Raw genomic sequence first — 24,305 nt, 5'->3', positions numbered from 1 at the left:
TTACTACACGGAATAAACGATTGAGTGAAGAGAAGTTAATTAGAGAAAGTGATATCTACTTTAATGGAATTTTTGCTATAAGCAAACAAACGTTATGATCGATTAGTGTTTATGATGACTTGAACTGCTAATAATCTGTGAACACCTTTGCTCTACATGGAACACATTTATGTCTATATCTGCACGTGTACCTTTGTTAGAACTGAATCGATAGCTTATTAATTGAGGTGTCCAACTTCTAACAACAAGGTCACAAGTAAGAGTCTCATTCCACCTAATTTAGTTTAGGAAACAGGGTAATATCACTACCCTCCCTTTATACACGCAGTGGGATTGTATATAAAGTATACAAATATATACTTTATCGTTCCAATTGTTCAAGGTGGATGATAAATTATTTCCCTAATTTCTTATTTATATATTATTTTGATTGTTAATTGTATGTACGACTTTCTGTTTTCTTACATTCATCATCTAGCATTATATTCGTATTTGGTGATTTAAATTATCGTATTAGTGGCCTGGATTCACCTAGTGTTCGTAAATCTATTTTCGAAAAAGATTTTTCTTCTTTACTCAAATATGATGAAGTTAGTTAATAGTTAATGATCATTTTTTTCTTAACACTACTGTTAAACATTTTGCGGTTATTGATTTTATACGTTACCTCTCGAATAAGTACGCAAACAGAAGTGATAAACTCTTTGTTTTGCAAAGTTACTAATTTTAGTTATTGGATTTTAGGCACCTCTTATTTCTTAATGATTGACAGAGCTATGAATCTTCATCAACTGAAGTAGCTAGGATATGTAATATAAGTGATGAACTATCAGTAAATGATATTCTGGATACCACATAGAAATTGATTCAGAAAACGCTAGGATTTTTGCGCATGAAATGATTGGTGTCAGTGTACGATGATTTCTAATCATGAACGGTGAGGATATTCTTGTAACATACGAAACTGTATATACATCATTTCATTATACCAGACGACTAACACACAACAGTTTATCTGTCATCCTCAACTCAATGGAACATATTGCTCGAAAACAGGTTGATATTTAAAATGTCAAATTTGTGATGGGACGACTTCGTTTATAAACACAGCAACCGACAGTGACCGTGAAACCCAAGCATTTTAACAAACCAAAAGTGACAGTTACCAATCATGTATAACATTAAAGGTCAATGGGGAAGAATGAATTAGAAAAAAAATTATTACAGTTATCTTTACGGAAAAAATTCCGATATTTTTAAACAATAAAGTGAATGAAATAAGATTTCCTTGGCAAATTATTAGTCCATGCTGTTCCTACAAGTGAAAACTAAGTGATGTTAAAGTCATTCTAGGTGATTGTGAACTATCCCTGAAAACATCTTAAGAGAGTGGCATTAATTTTGTTGTTGTTGAAATTAAGATCTAGTCAAATTAGTTTTAGTGAATAGGTGTAGTCGTTTAGTCTTATTACATGTTATCAAATCTGAGGAATATCAACTATCAATCAGTCCCAACGTTGAACCTGATATGTATGTACATCGGTTCAAGTTACCATACGCCATTACCACAGAGATGAAGTTGTCAGGACAAATCCCAGTTTCAACTATATCGAGATCGTTTATCATATATGTATTCAGATAACCCATAAATCAACATTTATGTCTTGTTCCATTCAATAAAGATTTGAACTAACAGATAGATCTATCAGACATTTTGTTTTGAATATCAACAACTGGAAAATCAAAATATTTGCAAAGTATTATTTGTCAAGTTTTCCTTCGTAGTTAATACAAACTATATTCTGTAAATGGTGTTCAAAGTATCCTAAATGTATATCGTATCGATTTGTTGTTTTCCTCTTTTATATACTTGTTGAATTAGTTATTAAAACTTATGGAGAATCGTAATTTATTCGATGGTTTTCATGAACCTATTATCAATTTCGCGCCGACTTACAAATTCGATATGAATTCCAATGTTTACGATTCTAGGTAAGTGGTGTACATATGGTATATGAATTTCGATAGTTGTTTGTTTTATTTCTTGCATATGTGGAGTTTGATGAAAGAAGTTTTGTTCTTTAATTAATAATTCATTATTCTTTTGTTATGTTCCCTCTGATCAGATCGTTTTTGGAATTTTTTTTTGAAAATATTGACTTGAAGTGACATGAAATGAGTCCTTATTGAAGGGCTTGAATAGTGTATGAGGTAAGTTGCGATCTGACCGAAACTGTAAAGGTATGAATCTTTGGGTTTCGACCTAATGTACGTAGCATCAGATTTTATCCAAAGGTTGTAATTCCGAACCTATCAAATATCATGTTTGCTGAAGTTTGTGTAACTAGAAGAAATTAATTCATTTCTATCTATCTAGTAATTCTCTCAGTCGAGGTGATCTCTCATACTATTAGAAGTGTATGAGTAGTTGTCACTTTCCAGTTCCGCACATTATGAGAAAATACTTCTTAAAGCACCTGATAAGGAAATTAAGTTAGAGATTGTTTTGATGACCTGAGAGCTTGACTGTAGTGCCCAAAGAACGACTTCTTAAAGTCGAATGCACACACCTTTTTTTGAGTAGTTTTTGATGCGTTATTTCTGCTATTTTGAGCACTGACCACTGGCGATGGATGTCAGTGTATCAAGATAATTTGTCCCATTTTCGTGGTCCGCTTTTTCAGTCCTCTCTCCTCTAATGGAAACATCCTACTAAAGTCATACTTTTGCAGTTTTTACTGTTGTCAGAAAGAACTTGCCTTGTGGATTGTTAGTTTACCACTTTTAGTTCTACCGTTTTTAACCAATTTTTTGGACTGTACTTCAGCTTTTGATTCTATACCAAGACGACGTTTAATTAACAAGTTAATCAGCGTCAACACTGACAGCTGGATAACCAACTGGCTATGTCCCTACCTCTCTGGAAGGGAACAGTACACTGTATTTGGAGGAAAGTGTTCAGAGTCTCTACTGTCTCATGAAGGTGTACCACAAGGAGCTGTTCTTTCACCTCTTCTTTTCTATTTTTTTCTGCATGATTTGCCATCTTCCACAGAAAACACTTTTGTGAAATATGCGGATGATCTCACTGTACTTATGCCTATCTCTTCCTCTTTGCATCCCACAGAAACGAATGAGTTTTTGTCTCGTATTGATTGCTGGTCTGTTAATAATAGTCTCATACTTAATCCGTCTAGATGTCAAGCTGTTAACTTTAGCATGAGACATGAACGAAATCTAAACACTATTTTGAGATCCCATAATGCTTGTGCCATTGGAGACTCTTTGATAAACACAGTGTCGAAGGTCAATTATCTCGGTGTTACCTTTTCCTCTGATCTCTCTTGGTCTTCTCAAGTTTTATTGTTATCGAAGAAAGTATTCCATCTGAATTACTACATAAAAAGATTGCATGCTCTTGTGATTACTCGTCATTTACTCTTATAATTTGTCAATTCTTGCATATTACCTATTATTCTTTCCCGGGCTTTTGAGAAAGGACTTTGCTGTATTGGGGAGAGTGCTGAAGGCAGTTAGCAAGGTGTGTGGTGAAACTTTCGAGGTCATAATTAATATGGTTGTGGATAGACATCTAAAGTCATGCAAACTCCTGGCAGGTGTTATTTTATCAGATACTAACCATCCCTTTCACTCTTATCTTTCTCCTTGTATAGCTTCTGTAGAACGAGACGTAATTACTTTAAAATCCATGCACGCAAGCAAATGTATAAAGGTTCTATAATACCTTACCTAGCAAATATACTCTGTGACGAACAGGTTGTTAGAGTTAACCTATTCAATAACCTTAATTCTTAACATGTCTCTAAATTGAAAAGTTGTACAGTTTTTCAGTTTTTTTCGTAAACCTTTTTTTCCTTTTTTGTCTCTGTTACTGTTTTTTTTACGTAAGTAACTTGTTGAAATACCCTGTGCTGAGAATTCTATATTGTACTAAAATATAATATTGAATAAAGCCATTAATAATAATAATATGATAAGAATTTCAGAGATGACTGTTTCAGCTGATGTTTTCTTATTAGATTATCATATTATACAAGGCTGACCATCATGTCAGTGCAATAGCTACAATCGAGTGGTAATTCTTTTGTTTATAAACAGTGTATTACAAAGAAAATCATTTAATATATGAACTCATGTTTTTCTTATAATTAAAATAAACCATAGTATCATTGAATAAGAAAAAGAGAATTCAGCGAAAATTCTCTTTTCGATTGAAATCGGGCCAGTTAATTAACCAAATATTTTATTTATTATCGAATAGAAGTATGAATTATGCTTGGAAATCGTCATTGAGAATTCGATAAAAATGTTCTGTGTGATTTAATAGTTACTCACTTTATCGTAAAATACTCCATTAGATTATACATCATAAATATGACTACATTTTCGATTGGTCCTAATTTTATTACCTTGGGTGGTTGTGCAATCCATAGTCGACATCATAAAGAATAGTAATAGTTAGATAACCGTTGTAAGCAGGGTGGACGCCATGTCATTAGTGAGGGATTTAGTTGTCTATCAATGGCTTTGTAAGATGGTTGCGTACCATCACATGCATTGAAGTTGGGCAATGATTTAAAGATAAATGGTTCGTTGTGATATCTTAAAGTCATAGACTCGATACTTTATAGGGTAGTGGGTGCGTTCCTCTAAAGAGTCCTATACTAAGGCGAAACAACTTTTCATCGCTTTCTAATATAAATAGTTTTCTAAATAATATCACTCCATAATGTTGTCTGGAATCGTTGAAATCAGACAATCTAATACCATGACTGTATAGATGTAATTATAGAGAAAAAAATAGATCAGTACGTTTATCGTAGCAATTTTCTGATACACTTGATTGACTTGACCCTAATTTACTGTATTTGGTTCTACTTTTATTTGAGGTCTCAGTCAATAAGTAAACTCTTAGTTAAATTTGTTAATAAGTTGAAAGAGAGAGTTAACATCATGTGGTTTCTCTACATCATATACTTTTATCTAGAAGGTAGGTGATTTTTTAAAAAAAAAACTCTTAACTAATAATATTATCATCATATATAGTGACTGTGATTAGTAGTAGTATTCTCTCATCTATAAAAAAATATTTCACTTGTGTTTATATTTCACCTTAAGATCGTTTAAGATATATCTTCCTTTTAAGTCAATTTAGTTTAACGTTTATTCATGTTGATAAATATATCACCTTTAATCAGGTCTCAATCTGTTACATTTTAGTAAAACGTCTGAATTACACCTATAAAAATATTGTTCTCTCCAGAAATCCTACTTTTTATCTATTCTGATTGATACAAATTGTATGTTTATAGTTTATGTTACATTATCATGTATTAAAATTATTTAGTTTATTTACTGAAATAAGTGCTTAATTAACTTTGATTTTTTAATATAAATTACTTTTCAAACAGTGATAAAAATCGTGTTCCATCCTATTGTGATCGTATCATATGGTCAGGTGATGGTTGTGAACCAATTGTTTATCGTTCACATCCAGAATTTGTTTGCAGTGATCACAAACCTGTTTCTGCATACTTTTCAGTTGATGTAAGTAGTTTTTATATACATATATAGATATTTTTATAAACCGTAATTCAATAATCTAGGATAATATGAATTCGATAATTATTAAATTCATTAATGTGCAAATATATAACATCTCACCCAACCGTAGCTGCTACCTTGACGCGGTGGTTGGGCTTGCCTATCGTGATGACCCAACCGAGCTATATTGGCTGCAACATATGTTCCTATAGGTTCTACCATGCCATGCAGGTCGATTGGAGAACGGTAAGACTAAAAGCAGCAACTCAAGGTCTGAGGGCGAAGTCGTACTGTCGACTGTAGAGGGGTGTGGCAGTGTGGTGTGTGCTACTTATATTGACATAGGTGGTATATGATGTTAGTCGTAAACAGAAGGTCTGGAAGCGGAGAGACAAGAAGATCGAACGGTAAAGAATGGAGGCAAAATGCAATTTGTATGAAAATGCAAGAAAAATGAAGTCTAAGTCATTTTGAGACAATCGATGAACATTTTGCAAATTAAGCATTTACTTTATGATTGTTAGATTTTATTAACAAGTCCTGTAATTGTGTGTTAAATACATTCGATTGTCCACACTCGTGTTCTGTTCACAACAGCAGCAGTAAGGTGTTTCACTCAGACAACCAGCATCCGCAGCGATGCTGCCTTCCCACAAGGAAGGTGGGGGTTAGAAAAGGTCGGCCCTAAAAATGTCACACCTCACCTTACCTCACGGATTTCCGTCTCCGGTGGTAAGGCCCTTTGAAGAATGGAGCTAATACATCAAAAACCTCCCACAAAAAGGCCGTGCGCAACCGGCCTCAAGCAGTTGTCCCTTGAACTCTGCGGTTACACTCCCGGGTCGTTAAGACCAACACTTATCCGACTTCCGTTCCAGGTTCTCAAGAAATACCCTTCTACGCTGTAGGCAGCCGAGAAGTGGTATCAGCCCTCATACCCGTTACAGCACACGAGGCCAAGTTGGTCACATTCAAATCCTTTCTCTCTCTACGATTAACCCTTTCTCGTTCCTTTATCACCTCGCACCGCTAGAGCAAACGATTGGAGTACGCGGAACGTTATTCCTGGTCTCCTGAAACCACGCTCTAAACTACACGTAGGAGTTTTTAACGTTCGAACACTGTGAAAAATAGGACAAGAGGCTTCCTTAGCTAGGACTTTAGAACCTCGCGCCATCAATGTGTGCTGCGTCTCCGAAACGCGCATTTAGGATCCGAGTAGCGACAAAGTAACGGACCAACTCGACTAACGCTTCGTGTATCTGGAAGCCCTGATGTTGCTTCCCGTGGCCTCACTGGCGTAGGCATAGCATTGAGTCCTAGGGCAGAACTAGCTCTCTTAGACTGGATCCTAGTAGACAGTCGTTTGTGCGCTGTCCGAGTAAACGGAACAGTAAGGACTCAGAAAGATAGGAACACTCGTCATTGCCTCTTCGTCGTCTCTGCCTACTCTCCCACTGAATGCAGCTCAGATGCTGTAAAAAATGAGTTTTACAAAAAGCTTGCCGACCTTCTCCGAAAAGCTAGGCGTTCTAATGTAATAATAGTTGCTGGTGACTTTAATGCTCAAATAGGTAAACTAAGCGAAAGGGAAAGATACCTGGGTGGATCTTATAGCGTCGTGGGTATATTTTGTTGAAGTATCCCATAATGGGACGGAACACAGTTGTCTAGTCTTCCTGGTTTTCAGTAGTTTCTCAGTTATGATAAAACTTTGACGTATGTCGAATGATATATATATATATATATATATATATATATATATATATATATATATATATATATATATATATATATATATATTCATCCTTATGTTCTGTTTTCTTTAATCTAGCTGCGTCGTATAATACGTTCAGCATTTCAACGTGCTTATGAATCCGTTTTACTCAGTATAGATTTAACCACAAATTTATCACTTCCACAAGCCGAATTGGATAGACAAGAATTAGATTTCGGTTATGTACATTTTCACGAATTATGCAGTCAATCATTAACTCTAACTAATATTGGCCTGAATGATTTTCAATTTAAATTTTTACGTGAAGGTGTTGGATCATTCCCACCATGGCTTTCAGTTAACCCATCATGTGATTCCGTGAAACAAGGTATGTGTTTACATGAGCAAATGAATGGAGGATAATTTTTCGGTATCATCATAGCATAGACAGCAACTGATTTTGTAAAAGGATTTTTTAAATGTGATTATTATCACTACGAAGTTCTAATATCTACTAACAACAATACTGAGAGTGTGATATATAATTATTTTTACAGTGTTCATGCTTACTTTATCATTAAGAAGAACAAGGTGATCTCCATTGTTGTTAGGAATTTGTGAGTAGTTGTCACTTCCCAGTTATCTATATGTGAAAAGGTACTTCCTGTAGTGTCCGTTAGAGAAACTGGGTTGGGAGTGGTCTTGATGACTTGGGAGCTTAAGTGCAATGCTCGAGAGACAATTCCTTGAGGCTTATCACATACGGGCTTTCTGTGAGTAGTTTTAGATGTGTTCTGTTCTTTCAAGCTTTTAGCACCGGCGGTGGATATCAGTGTGTCAAAACGAGGTATTACATTTTTTTTATTTTGCATTTTCATCCCCCTCCTCCCGTTATTGTTGAAGTAGCAGCACTACAGATGTTGGTTTTGTGATGGAAATGACTTACTACAATCTTACCCTTGTACTTATACGAATTCGCCTTGTTTACCATATGGTTACTGCTTTTAGTCTTGCATCCCTCTAGCTAATCTGACTGATGTGATGGGACTTTCAGAGATGAATGTCTCAGTTAATGTTGTCTGATGGGATCGTCAGGATATGCAAGCTCGGGATTTAGATGTGAACTCTTATAGTGTATCAATAATACGTAGTTGGTCTGAAAATTGTAATGTATCAACTTAGTACTGTGTAATTGTTCTAATCGGACATTCATTTTTCTATTTATTTTATTCATAATTAAAGTATGGGACTTAAAAACTTATCATTCACAATAGAGTATAAACAAGGTTTAACAAATATATACATATTGCATTTTGCATGGAAACTAAGGAAAATCCAGACGAAATATATTGATAAGTATTTACTTGATTTGAAAATAAAAATGGGAAGAATACTAAAGTAAATGATCAAAGTAGTAGAATAAAATATTTGTAATGCTACTAGTACACTGGCCATCTGCCAGAGCTTACTGTTTTCAGTTAGGAGTAACTGAGTTAATTTGCAAAATCGATCAAGTTTACTGTAAGTAGTGAAATATGACTAATCATTTTTTGGGTTGGCCTATGTTTTCTATTGGTTTTCAATTTCTGGTTGGAAATTGATAGTCCAACTAAACAATTAATTTGATAACATGTAAAAATGGATTCACTGGTTGCCTAAATGAAAGTTAATACTTAGTTATCATCCAAATTTTGTCAAGTTATCTTCATCCAAGCAGAAAAAATGTAAAAAACATTTATGACTTGATTAACCACCATTCACCGGGGTGGTCGGTACTCCATGGTCGCCTTATCCGGAATGCTCTCTATGTTGGGTAGTGGTAGTATAGGAGGTTGTTTTGTTTTGATAATAGTTTGAACCCCGTCGTCTACTTCGATTTGTGTGGCTGTTGAGTAATAGTAGTAGTATCAATAGCCGTTGAACATAAACTATATCTCTCAAAGCTCAGAATACAAACCTGTAATTAGTGGACGCGTTGCATAGCACGACTTAAATCATTTCTACAGAAGTATATTTCGCACTCCCCAATGATAGTTAAGATTGAGTTCGCTTATTGTGGTTTGGTTGGTGTCTGCCTGTTGTTAGTCGGCAGGAAAACCCACAGGAAGCACCATATCCATCATGACTACAGGTACGTACACATCACTGATGAATACAAAACGTAGATTAAGCAGGATATTCTGCCAACTACCTTAAGCCATCTAACATCTCAACATACTGTGCATGATGTTGAGCCAGTTAGACTACTGGCTAAATCACAATTTAATCAACAGAATTTGATCAATAATAATGAACTAAATAAAAATGATATTGGTACTACTCAGTGATCGGTCTATTGTCTGCCTGTCTTTCTGTCCTTGAGGTCATTCAGAAGTATTTTTCAAGTTATAATCATTAACTCTATAGTTTATTTACTTCGAAGTATCCTTATCATTAGTATAATTTTGCATTAATCTGGATCGACTTTTCTGCTTGTATGTTTTACTAACAACCTATTTAACAGATTTTATTTTCGTATTAAGACTTATGAAGGTATCTTAGCAAGTCTCATTGTTTCTTGGATTCTTCTCCATGCAAAACATAGTTCAAGCTCCACTCTTCACTGGTTTATTGTCATAGTATACAAACTCCTACTTCGTCACTTATTTACGTGAACTGGTAATTGGTTCTCTGGTTAAGGCATTTGACTTTCTGTTATTGAGCTGCTGGGTCGAGACTAAATCCACTTATTTCCAGTTATCCAACCGAGTAGTATTATTAATCCCTAGACTCAAAGCCAAGTGCACGGTTATGAATCTGATAAAATGAGTTTTTGAAAATAAGAAAAAAATAAGTATCAAATCGATTATTTTAAAGCAAATTTAAACAAAAATTTTGTCATATGACACATTTTTCAGCAATCATCATTTGTATTCTAAGTGTTAGTTGATGTTTTTAATTTATTTTACAAAATATAAAACAAAATTTATCAGTTGGTATGTAAATATACACCAGGATCCTGAAGGAAAAAATGGCCTATGAACCCATCGTTGATCACCGGCTACCATGGGACTTCATCTCTTAATGTTGCTCTACTACCTTGTAGATCAGACCCTTAGGTCGAAGGCTCCGGCGGTGGCCTCCTGAGAAAACCACCTGTTTCAATCTAAGCACCCGGGAAGTATCACAGCCCACATACAAATCAAGTGACTTGTATGGTGTATATGTATTTGGTGCCTCTTTGTACCAATATTTATGTGTTCAAATAAATATATAAAAAAGCTAGACCATTAAAAACCTGGAAGCACTGGACGAACGTTTCGTCTCAGTATGTGACTCATCAGTAATGTGCGTCCAAGATCCTGCACTCTGGTCTTGAACCTGAGAACTTCGGTCGTCCCACTGATTCCAGGTTTTTAGTGGTGGTCTAGTTTACATTGACTCGTGAATTCAGACGTTAAAATATTACAATCTCCACAAATCCCCATACTGATTTTTTTCGTCTTGAAATTAATTACTGATGTTTATTCTATTTGTTGATCGTCTCTTCATTTTTTTTGTTTCTTGAAGGCACTTCTATTAAATTAGAATTTCAAATATTTGTTAATTATAAAGAAGTTTATGCATTGAATAGTGGTACTATTCAATTATCTACAATTGTTGTATTACAATTAGAAGATGGGAAAGATTATTTTATTTCAATTAATGCTCAGTTCATTCCAACAAGTTTTGGTTTACCATTAATTCTATTATTAAGTTTAGAATCAGACCCTGTAAATAAACTTTCGGTTAATGAATTACAAGATCAGGTAAACAAAAAAATTTTAATCTTATAAACATATATTTTCTTTTAATATTTCGTACATCTTTTTTTTCGTGTGTGTGTGTTGCAGGGGTAAATGATAATGTTTAATTTGTTAAAGCCATATTCAACTTTTAGACACAAAGTTTCAGGTATAAACCCTACTCTAAACTATTTCAGTTTGAGCTATTAAATAGTATTATTAATCGTCACACACACTTAGGATGGTGGTTCAAAGTTAGTTACAAGTGTCTGTTGTCGATCCCCGTGGTAAATGAACTTATAAATGAAAGACAAAAATTTCGAACAATGAAATGGAATTTTAAGTTGTGGGTATTTTGTTTCATTTTCGACTCACTGATGTTGCGTTATTTATACTCATATTGAAAATCGAACCCAGTACATAATAGCTTGCACACTATCTCATTATCCACTAAGGTACTGATTGAGTCACAATATCCATTAATTAATTTATACAGATGTGTGTGTATTCAGTTCTTCCCAAGAGGTTGTAGTGCGCTTCTTGGACTCCATTACTAGCCGGTATCCAAAAGCATAATAAACATTCATCTAGAATCATCATTAAGCCATTCGTCCAAGTAATCTATACTTCGACACTGACTAGATTCTGTCTTCAATATCAAAAATGGGAAAACGCTATACCATTATGGACAATTTTTTGGTGATTTTGAGACAAACGAGAGGTATTTTCTGTAGGTGTAATATTTGAATTGAGAAGATAATTTCTCATCATATGTTTTGAATAATTACTTTATCAAATGTTCTTCCATCTGACGTTCTAAATTTGAGTAGTATTATGTACATGACCTGGTAATTACGTTAGATATCCTAGGTATTTGACTCGAAACTAGTTGATATCCTTACTCTATGCTACTTTACATGATCTTGTAATTGTTTTCCGTGAATTGAACTGTGAGTGACTTTACTTCTGCCAGACTATCCTAATGACTTGGCTAAATGACTTGTTAAGCAACACTGATAAGCTTCCTTGATAAAACTCATTCAGAGGTAAGAGGAATGATGGAATTACTAAGCTTTATATCTGATGATTCGTCTGACCCAAAAGTCTACATAAATAAATATACCAGCAACTGAAGCATATCTCACCATAATTTAAGAATTATACCGAAGTAGGGCATTTAGGTTACAGAATTGACACACTAGGTTTATTAGATTAAATTACAGTTATTTGAGAACCAAACATATGATTTTACCTTATAAGTCAAACAAAAGCTTTCAATTAGGGAAATCGTAAAATTATTTGAACCAAGTGTGATTGAAACATTCAGTGTACCTATGTCCAAAAAGTAGTTTTCATTGCTTGTTGTCCTTCCTCGAATATATCTCGCCACAGCGTATTCATATATTAGTTCTTTACACAGTTGTCAATCACGAAATATTTCTCAAGTAGGGAATTTTTAAAATGACTATCTTTTTTAAAAGACCACGACGATAGTACACTTGTACGACCTATATTGTATTTTTCACTTTTTTTCATTCATAGATTTACGTAGGTAATGATAACGTTGTAGCATGAAAAGTCTTCGCTTGGATTCTTAAGTTTATGTCGTAAAATGTTCAATATATTGAGGACTAAAAAGTGCAGAATGACAGTCTATCTAGTAATTTTTTTGGTACATCGATTGTCTTCTAGAATGTCTAGGTGTTTAGAGATGATGACATTGTTCGTAGGGTCGTGAATAGATTAGGTGATATTTTGGATTTTAAGACTATTCTGGATATCCATCTACAGTTGGTTGGAGCAGTGATTAATAGAAAACACTTTAGGGAATGTTCAGGGGATTTCACTAGTCAGTCACAAATCATGTAATTCTTAATTCAAGTCATACATTGTTATACAATGGTAATGTAATGCATTTCAAAATTTCCTTCATTCGTTTTCTCAGTTTTATGCAAAGGAGAGCTTGATACATATGCTAATCGGTACAAGTTGCTACGCTACACCAACGTACCCAGTTGAAATTATCAAGACGAGTCCCGAAGCATTACAAGTAACTGTAATAGCGATTGTTATGACTTGTAGCCGCTCACTAACATCAATTGATAAAAATACCAATCGGAATCTGTTTCAGTACCAATAATCTTGCGTCGGCGCTAAGCTCTTATTACTCCGATTCAGTAGCTTTTCTCCCTACCTTGCCATCGAGTCCAGAACACTAATATTTTATTCCAGACTTATGTGGTTTTTATATAAGCAGATCAGACCGCATCACACGATGAAATGAAAAATAGTCATCCAGGATCAAGCCAAAAGTGGCTGTGAGTATGGTAGACTGTAACTAATAAAGCGGAAATAAATTAAGCATGGTAAATCTTATAACAGTAGTCGATAGGTCAAATAAAAGGAATTCCTAGCAGTGATCAACCATTTATCCTTCGTTGTATTGTATCCAGTCAGTTACTATGAATTAAATTAAAAAGAATAAATAATAAATGTGATAACAATTTTTAATTTGAAATTTATCTCGAATAAAAATTACAGTATTATATTGTCAGTAAGTCAGTAACAACGTAGAACTTCGTACGTACTTACATCAGTTCGAGTTACCATACCACATTAGCACACACATACAATTGTCGATTCAAATCCCGTAGTGGTAGAGGTAGTAAGAGTATAAGCAGTTATCGGAAACACTAGGGTTTGAAGATGCTATTCAAGGAGTATAATCCAGTGAAACAAATTTGGAAAGCGAAGAAAAAAGGGACACGAATAATTCAGAAGATTAGAATTTTGCAAAACACAAACAGTGGATGCACCTGGGCCATTGCAAACGATTTTGAGCCATGTCATTCAGGGTCTCTAACCTTCGGTTGCTATCATCTCGCGGATACAGTATTATATTGAATAAATAACATTTTGTTTAACTGAAAACTTTAAAGTAAACATTTAATTGTACTTAAGACATATCAGTCGGATTTTCCATCTAGTATTTAATGTCCGCTTTTTAGAAGTTCCATATTAGCTCTATGTTGTAGATATATTTGCAGATATGTTTCATAGTTGACGAGTCCGAAACAGAACGAAACGCGCGTCCTGGATTCCACTACTAGCCACCATCCACCTCTGCTTATAATGTTTAGTAGTGAAGTTCTTTTTGAAAAAAAACATCGTTCAAACTTATTATTATCATACAATAATAATAGTAATAATAATAATTTCTATGTCAGCTTATACAGTTATCGCGAAATACGATTGCCAGTTTAGATACACTGACTTGTACGACCAAACTAATGACTCATACACCAATACCAGCAGCCTAGAGTTCCGATTGGCCCATTTTCTGCCTTGCCCTGCCTGTTAAGTCCAGGATGCCAATATCAGCCTCCGCGATACGAATCATATATTTCAAACATACTTGGTTCATATACAAACAAAGTCAGACGACACCACACCATAAAATGGAAAATAACAATTGTATAAAATCAAACCAGAAAGTGTTTGTGATTGTTAGAAACTGTTACTAATAAATTGGGAATATCTGAAGAATGGTAAATTATATGATAATAATCAATAGGTCAAATCAAAGCTTATAATGAAAGGAATATGAATATACATATAATATAGTTACTTAATAGTCATACAATAAGAATATGCGTATAATATTAGTCCATAAATAATTACTAACGGTTACCACACATTATTCTTTGTTCGGATACCATAATAATAATAACAGTAACAATAAAGGTATTATCTTATTATCTTTACAATAATTATGACAACAATTTCTATTGTGTATTGAATGTACTTTTACGTGTTTAATGGAAATCATTGATTACTTTTAACGTACGGAATTTCTCTTATTGTTAATGTTTAACTTTTTCTTAACATCATCTACTATGTTATTGTTTTCAATTTAGAACTATAAATTTATTGACCATTGAATAGTTTATTTATGGTAACACAAAAATGTTCATGATTTTGAATTTTATAACTGTAGATCCAGATGAAGATCTTATTGCTCTAATACTGTTTATTTCTTTAAATATAGATATCTAAAAACTGTGTTTTTAATGTTATGCAGTTATTATTGAGTTATTTCCAGGTTATGATTGATCTCATTTATTTTATTGTACTTATCATCTAATCAGTTTCCTTCTAAATGTCTTCATATGTTCATTTAATCCTTTCCTTTTTTTAAATACTTTTTAGATAAAGTTGGCTCGTTCAGAAAATAATGACTATTTTAAAACAAAATTATGCAGCTTAGTTGATCGGAACCCATTTCATGTTCCTAAAGAAATCTTTCGTCTTGTAAATCATATAAATGAATATATAACAGAAGTAAGTATAAGAAAATAATCCAACAAAGAAAAAAAAAGATTTTTGCCACAAGCTAATATCAACAAAAAAAGATCATTAAAAACATATTTAGCGAATTGAACATTTATTTCGTTCTCAGTGTGCAACTGGTAACCCCAATACGATACCATCGACCTTCAGCGAACCAATCTTAGTAGAGTTGACGTTTGCAGGTTTTAGCGTGATTTCGCAAACGCAGTTACAAATAAATCTGTCACTTATACAAATATTTTTTAACTAGATTTCGCATTTTTGACCTGTTTAAAAGATGATTCAACAATTTAGCACTTGTAGGAGATCGGTCTGTTGTGAAACAATATTTTATGTGATTGTGGTCAAGAAATGAGAGACTGGAGAACCGATGGACGATATTATTGTATGCTGCAAATGCTGCTAGTCAAACGAGTCTATAAGGTACAGTCATCTAGACAAATTTCTGCACCGTAGTTACTACGAGCACACTGCAAATAAACCTATGGTGAATCTCGACAAATTTGTAGAAACTGTTTAGTCACATTAATTTTTTTTAGATTTTTGTATTGTAAATGTTATTTTCATCATCTTTATTCTGATAACTTCAGTTATGAGTTGGAGTTTAGAAGTTTTAAGGTTTATAAGTTGCTAGATTGATTAATCGTGTCAATGCTTTTAATCATATGTGATTTCGACATTCTTTCGTGTTTTAGATACCTTTCTAAGGAAGCTTGCTCCATTATGATTGTTTATCCACTCATTAGTTTTCTTAATGTCACTTAAAATTACTGAAAGTTGCCATTGTAATTTGGTCTTGATGAATCGATTCATACGAAATTTTTTATTACTGATTGATAAACATGTATCCCTAGTGTATGTCTCTATTTTATCCTTGCTCGGTGTGCTCAACTTCTTCTAGATTTATCAATGTTTCTTATTAAAAATCTTCTGACTTGGAGCTCTAACAGTAGTTTGTTGAAATGAGCTTATCCAAACCCTGTTTAGATTGTATGTCAGTTTGTGATAAGAAAACGGAGCCTTGAAAAAATATTTCCAGAAGTTTTTTCTCCTTTTTTACAATAACAAAATAAGTGATTATGCTAAGTTTATACACTAAATAGCTTTCAGTGTAAATTACAATTTTTAGTCAAATATCAGATGTCATTTCCATCTAATTTAATGTATATATGGTCCTTAAACACAAAGATTTAATTTTGTTTCCTTCTTCCACTTTTAACAACAACAATAATATATGATAAATTTCATTTCTTTTGAAGCCTGATCTATTTCGTCAAATGGGTCCATCTTCTGACATTGGTATAATACGTGATATACTGGATACAACTCCAGCTAATTGTCCTTTTCGTAAGTATTATTCTACAGAACTGATTTAATATCAATCTATTTTCTTATTCATTTGTATTGGTTGCTTAAATCTTCACATTGATGTTTAGGACTGTGATTAATCAATTTCTTATTGGCGTAAGTGTATCTTGTACAGATAGCCTTGATATGATCTCAAATCCAACGCATTATAAACAGAGATAGATGGTGGCGAAACGCGTGCTTCCTGAATCGGACTGTTAGTTACCATCCATCTCTGTTCACGATACTGTTTTCTTATTGCTGAGTAATAACAGTTAGCTTCATAGTAATCCACTTTCATTTATTCATCTATGTATCTTCTCAATGATAGCTCATTTGTGTGTGTGGGTTTATCTTTTTTCCCATTCTTCTCATCTCACTTCCCTACTATTATTTTTCTCTCTCATTTAGCTGAAACAATTTCTGTACATTCAATTACATCGTGTTTATTATTGTTTTTGAATACACTCCCGGAATCTGTGATACCACAAGAATTTCATGAGAAATGTTTTAATTCATTAGCAAATTTTGAATCTGCTGTACAGGTAAACGTTCGCTTTGTTTTGTTTTCAATTTCATTGCTGTTTTTACTCTCTCTCTCTCTCTCTCTGTGTGTGTGTGTGTGTGTGTGTGTGTTCAGTTGCTGTCTCATTATATTTTGTCATGTTTTATATAGAAAGAGTAACCAATAATCAAAACAAACACTCATCAGATGATAATCATGCTGTTTTTATTCTCAATGATTTTAATCTGTGAAGTAGAAAAGATGCATAGGTTGTAGATTTTCAATTGTAAGGTATCTCTGAAACATTATATACTTATTGTGGATCAGTCGAGTGAGGAATTTTGGTGTTAAGAATAAGGTATTAGGCAAGGCTGCATAAATCAACTGATGAAGTGGTGCATCTTGATCGATTCAAGTGTTTACGACATGTAATAAGTATACATAACCATTGCTTGCTAGTGAAGAAGTGCATCAGAAGAAATCTAGAACCCGTTGAACGAAAACAAGTCTTCGGCTCACGAAGTTACTAAGTGCTGGTATGAACCATGTAAATAGATGTACATTAGTTAGTTATGGTCCTCACAATAACCACGATCATTTTTTTGAAGACTGGTTGATTTGACTAACACTCGATATTGAGTTCCAATATTCTTTCATACAAACGTTTTTATAGGCTTTTTTGCAACATTTTCTTAATGCATGCTATTTTTTCAGAGTAATTGGTACATTATTTCAGCTCCTCTATTGTTCAACTTGTCAGTCCCCTCACATGGTGCTTTTGTGTTTTCTCAACTTGGATTCAAACACATTTGATCCAAGTGTCACGTTGATTGTGACTAATCAAACCGCCACGCTACTCAGTGTTAACTTTAAACAGCCAATAGAAAATCTTTCTACTTCAGTGGGATTACAACTACTTTGTAACAGTTTTCTCCACTATCACACTATATATAGCGCTAAAATAATGTTGTATGAGAATTTTAGCATTGTCGTTTAGTTGGACGATTTCATTGTACTTGTAATAATGATGAAACATTGTTGACTTTTAAGAAAGTTTCAATTTATTTAACATTTTATTACAATTTCCAACCCAGTGACCTATCTACTTCAGCTTGTAAACTGATTAGAATCTTTCTCAGTGATACCTCACTGAATGCCTTATATACTTATTATATATTTACATTCGAAATAATTAGGTGTAGTACTTCCTATACAAATGACCTGAATTCTATACTACGCATAGGTAATCGCTTTATATGGCAATGATTCAGATATGATTTATTGCTTTTTTTTAATCTTGTATATACGTAATGAATTTTCTTATTTGATATTTACTTATAATCAATATGTTTTCACCTTTGTGGAAAATTATTTTTCTTCATTTCTCTTAAATATCATAGGCTTTACAGCATCTTCCTATTTGTAATCAGAATTTATTTTATTATTTAATCACATTTATGCAACGTTGTTTGACTTTCAAAGAACAGAATGGCACAGATATCGACCTACTTGGTAAGTTAAGTGAAGAATTATTATTACTATAGAAAGTTTATGAAAATTTTTGGATTTCATAATTAATTTTAATTTGACGATCATTTTAAACTAGGAAGTATTAAACAATTTTATGCCAGCCTCATAATTGAAAGGTTAATTGTTCACTGCGAAACCCGAAAATGCACACTGCTTCTGAAGAGTTCGATGTTAGGATGAAACAACTATCCAATGCTTCCTGGTTTATAATGTTTACCTGACCAAGGTGTCTGTCTGTGTTGTATATAGTCCTTATGTCGATAGATATAAAGGGTATTTATCAGAAATGAAAAGTAGAATTTTTACAGACAGAAGAGGAAAATGAGAAAAATAGAGAAATGAAAGCAGAAAGCAATCAAAATGATAATAGAGATGAAAGAACGATAGAGTTTGTTAGGAAAAATAGTGTATTTAATGTATTCTTTTCATATTCTTTACAAATACAGTGTAAATTTGAATGTTACAGTAAATTGTTTTACTCGACCCAAGTTCATTTTATGTCAAATATTTCATTGATATGTGATTTTCGTACATGAAATTATTCATTTTCATTCATCAGTTATTCTCTCTCTTGATATCCATTGATTATGAACTTTTTATGTCAATTATCCGGATTTGCGTATTGTTGTCACTTGACTACATCAATCTCATGAGGTCAAGTGATCAACTACCCACTCATCTCAGTTACAAAAACTGTTCATACTTATTTTTTCAGTCATCTTCCTAATAATGATACGATCGTTTTGTGGTAACAGAATTATTTTTTCTTCTTTGTTGTTTGCGATTCTCTCCCTGGAAATGCAAAATGTTACTTCAGGATTTGGTTGCATCGACACCCGAACTAATGATAGGTAGTGAAGTAGTTGAGCGTGTCGACTGCTTCACCTATCTTGAGAGTCTCATCAGCCCTTGTGGTCTGGTGTGTGACGAAATCTCAGCACGGATACAGAGGGTTCGACTAGCTCTTGCCAACTTGCGTCATTTATGGCGTAGTCGACATATTCGTCTACCAATCGAAGGGCGGGTTTACTGCTCAGCAGTTCGTTCCGTCCTACTTTATGGGTGTGAAACATGACCGGTAAGAATAGAGTATATTCGTAGGTTACTTGTATTCGGTCATAGGTGTCTTCGGAACATTGCTGGTATATCCTGGGACCACCTAGTAAGTAATGCAGTTGTTATGAAACGGGTACTAGGTAAGGATGGCAAATCAATTGATGAAGTAGTGAAACTTCATCAGTTGAGATGGCTGGAATATGTGTTACGTATGCCCAACGACCGACTGCCTCGATGTGGGATGTTTTGTGGTGTAGGAGTAGGCTGAAGGGAATCTATGGGTGGCCAGAACAACACACAGCACAAATCCATCAAGTCAGTGACAAGTGGACTGAGCCATATTGGTAGGTGTAGATTACCTGGTTGGGTTCCACGAGACGACAGCAACCGATGGTTAGAGACGTTTAATGGCATGTCTCAAAATCGTTTGCGATGGCCCAGGTGCATCCACTGTTTGTGTTTTGCAAAATTCTAATCTTCTGAATTATTCGTGTCCCTTTTTTCTTCGCTTTCCAAATTTGTTTCACTGGATTATACTCCTTGAATAGCATCTTCAAACCCTAGTGTTTCCGATAACTGCTTATACTCTTACTACCTCTACCACTACGGGATTTGAATCGACAATTGTATGTGTGTGCTAATGTGGTATGGTAACTCGAACTGATGTAAGTACGTACGAAGTTCTACGTTGTTGATGAATGACTGATAACTTAAACTAACGATCTACAGTGAAAAACATGTCGTTTTTCTCACAGTTTATATCATCATTGATTGTTTTGTTGTAGTTCTTTTTCAAAGTATAATCGTGATTACTGTTGCCAGGGCATTTTAATTTCTGTACCTTGTATACTGATTTTGTTTTGGATAAGTGATACTTATGGTAACAGAAGTTGATGACATGTTATTGTTTAGCTATAATTTAACTTATTATAACAAGATCTAAGTGTTTACAAGATATCATAATATGCCTAAAACGTGTAGTGGTTAAATCTTGAATCTTTTGAAATCGAACCTTTATTCAGTCAGTCAGCCAAAACGTAGGACCAGCCATATATATGCATCAGTCCAAGTTGCCATACCGCATTAGCACCGAACCTTTATTAATCGTCCGAGTTTTATTTCAGTTTAGTTTTATACAGATAAATCAATTCAAAGATTGCTTGTTTACCATCACATCTTATTTCAACTCATTGTATATGAATATACGTATTCTTGGTCTTGTGACTTCTAATATCTCTCTTCACCTGTTACCAGTATCGTCTTTTATCACCAGTTATTTGGGGATCTATCTACTACCTGTTGATGATATATGATAATAGTAGTGACATCTCAAGTTTTTACTATTGTTCTTCACAGACGTCACTAACGTCTAATATATAAACTCACAAACATCAAAATTACTACATCAACGGTATGAAGCGATGGCTCAGCGGTGAGAGCGTTTGACTTTGAGCTGTTAGGTTACGGGTTAGAATTCCGATCAATCCATTTCAATTTATCAGCCAAACATGTCTCTATCCCTTACATCTGTATCGTGGTTGGAATTTTTACCTGGCAAGTCAGTTACTTCTGTCCTGCTACTGAGTTTTTTTGAGAAATTTGCTCTTTGATAACCTTGTGATTGACTTTCTTCTTCTTGCTGTTTAACACGTTCCATTTATTGACTTTGTTTTCTTTCTATTTTTTCACAGCTCCATGTTTTGGTGAGATATTCTTTCTTGAATCGTCGAACACAACAACAGCTCAGAAAGGTGCTGTTGCAATGAAACAGCTTAAGCGAGCCGCTTTCATTAGCATTTTTCTCCGTCAAAATTATTTCATTTCTAATCCTTCACTAATGTCAACAAGTCAACACTAGTTCATGATAATAATATTTTTACTTTTTCTAAAACATAACCTTTGTTTTTGTCGATGATGACAAAATTTGTTTTTGCTTTTCTGTAGTCTCATCTATTTTATTCTTTGTCCAATCTGAGTTTTGTCTTCTTTCGTATTTCAATTTATTTTGGTCCCCATTTTACATTACTATAGTCTTTCTGAATAAATATTACTAACCATTCCTCGAAATTCCATTTCACAATTCTCAGCGTTTTCCCTGTGTGTACACCTGAACCGTGTTTTTCTATGAAAAAAATGGAATAATACAGGAAAGCCATAACAAACTGCTGATATTTTCTCATGAATTATATTATCATATTAGTTATTACATAATAATAGACAATACTGTATGATAATATTCTTTCACGTTAGTAATAATAGTATTACTGATAAATAATAATCTCATAATGTAAAGAGGATTATTTGTAATCTCATCATTTCTATTTCTTGTCAATCTCAACTGATATCTAAATGAACTGACATTCCATAATTTACGAAAGAGGATGTGTGCGTGTAATAGAGAAAGTAAGGAGAGTCAAAATTCTCATGCCTTGCATAGTGTTTCTTCTGTTGTGTATGTATACTGCCTGTTTATTGTTTTCGCTGATTTATTTTTCTTGTTAAATCCTAGTTCCGTCATTCATTATTATTGTCCTATTGTTTATACGATAGTGATTCTTGTTTTCTGCATATAGTCATGTTAAGTAAGAACAACATCGAAGTGATGGAAATATTTTTCTAGGTGTGAGATTGACGTCGTAAAACGAGAAAGCTTTGTGATTCACTTTTATTGAATTATTGTTATAGAAGAGTTTGACAATAAAGCCGTCGGTTGCTGACTCAGTAGTCTAGAGGTTAGTCGTTTGCCCGTGAAACCGAAGGTGGTGACTGTCCTGGTGCGAGATCCTGCCCCACCCTCCGCGAAGGGCTCATGGCGGGCCTTTCATTTGACCGTGAGATCTCAACCAAGCCATTCGCTGTTGGAAGGTAGGATGTTGTTCTAGTGTGTTTGAATCCCAAAAGTCTGGCAAACTCTTAAAATAAGACGGACTGGGACTGAGGACCGTGGTCTTTAGTAATAATTGGTGGAATTCCGTAGTTTGATATCCAATGGTCAGGAAATACTAATGCAACTTCTACTGACGTGTCTTTGATAAGAAATGATATCGCTCATCTGGTAAACCTAACCATAGCAATAAGAATACATATGAAGAGTTCTATGGTGGAAAAGGACTAACAATATTTAGATGTACGTTTTGGAAGCGTCTATCAGGCAGTGGAAACTCCCTAAAGAAGCTGAGTGTGTGTAGTGGGACAATGCTACAGTGACACTTCATGTGGTTTCGTGTCCACCTCTTTACACTCGCTTTGATTTTTGGCCAGACAAAACGTCCCGCGATGGGTTTTCCTGTGGGTCAGGTCCTAGGATGTGAAAGTTCGTGTAATTGTTGGAAGACTCATCGTCGGCAAGTTTTAAAGACAAAAGGACCATTGTTACCGTTTGAAATATCACTGATAATTGATAAATCGGAAAAAGGAATTGGTATAATTTTGAGAACCGAGTTGAACTTTAGGGTTTTAGGTCTACATCGTGTACTTGTAATTTGGCGATAGTTTCGAGGTTTACATATTGTTTTCGTACTAGCGTATTGATATCTTTTCTCGTAGAGCATCGGCTACGATATTGGGGTGCCCTTTTATGAACTGGGTGTCAGTTATAATTTGTGAGATGTAATTAAATTTTCGCGCTTCACGTGGAGACTGTCAATCATATGACATGTTAAAGGAAAAACATAAGACATTGTGGTCAGTCATTATAGTAAATTACCGTCTGTGTAATTGGAAAGTGAAATGTTATACCACCATATCAATGGCTAGTAACTCACGTTCGAAGGTGCTATAATATTCTTGGGCTGGTAACGGACGTTGAGAGAAAAATGCTATAGGTGTTATGATGTCACTTACTCGATGTTGCAGTACTGCCCCTACAACTTTTTGAAATACATGGATGTAGAGGATCAAGTGTGTTGTTGTAACATAGTAGAGTTTGTCACAATAGACTTTACGTCAACAAGTTACGGCTTGCTTCGTGATGCAGATTGATCAATTACTGAATGTATGTCCTATCCATTTCCAACGTATTTTCCTAATTAACCTTCAGCTCGAAGCAACCGTAGGTTTGTGAAGTTATTCGACCAATGGACATTGAATACCTTACGTAAACAGCAGTTTGTAAATACTTCTATCTTTTTGATTATGGTTGTATTAATGCTCGAAGTTTCGGTTCCGTGCAACAGAACTGTCTTAATATTCGTACTGATGATTCTGGCTTCTATGTTGATTGACAATGGTTTTGAACTCTATTTGTTCTTCACCTGTAGGAGTGCTGTCTATGCCTTGCCAGTCCTTGCCTTTAAGCCTACATCAAATCCTCCCTGTTCATTGATGATCCTACTCAAGTACGTGGTATATTCTGCCTCTTCCATAGTTCCTCCATCGATTGTGATTGAAATGCGTATGTCTGCTGTTCTTCTTGTACGACTTTGCAATGTGTTCCTGTAACAGCTTAGGTTGGTTGGTTAAGAGTTGACCC

General features: G+C 34.2%; 1 protein-coding gene across 1 annotated transcript in view; it reads left to right on the top strand.

Moving 5' to 3' along the window:
- The window catches only part of INPP5B_3 (Type II inositol 1,4,5-trisphosphate 5-phosphatase), a gene marked incomplete at its 3' end in the record, with an annotated part of 50,759 nt that extends 29,067 nt beyond the window's left edge, over window positions 1–21,692 (top strand). The window contains exons 11-20 of the mRNA XM_012937050.3: window positions 479–590; window positions 1,883–1,992; window positions 5,433–5,568; window positions 7,400–7,670; window positions 10,832–11,070; window positions 15,256–15,387; window positions 16,656–16,743; window positions 17,155–17,288; window positions 18,649–18,760; window positions 21,526–21,692. Coding sequence (XP_012792504.1) covers window positions 479–590; window positions 1,883–1,992; window positions 5,433–5,568; window positions 7,400–7,670; window positions 10,832–11,070; window positions 15,256–15,387; window positions 16,656–16,743; window positions 17,155–17,288; window positions 18,649–18,760; window positions 21,526–21,692 — 1,501 coding nt within the window. The remainder of the gene's footprint in view (window positions 1–478; window positions 591–1,882; window positions 1,993–5,432; window positions 5,569–7,399; window positions 7,671–10,831; window positions 11,071–15,255; window positions 15,388–16,655; window positions 16,744–17,154; window positions 17,289–18,648; window positions 18,761–21,525) is intronic.
- Window positions 21,693–24,305: the final 2,613 nt, after the last annotated feature.

This window comes from Schistosoma haematobium, chromosome 6 (genome assembly GCF_000699445.3).
Source record: "Schistosoma haematobium chromosome 6, whole genome shotgun sequence".
NCBI lineage: Eukaryota > Metazoa > Platyhelminthes > Trematoda > Strigeidida > Schistosomatidae > Schistosoma > Schistosoma haematobium.
This window is presented reverse-complemented; position numbering and strand designations above follow the sequence as displayed.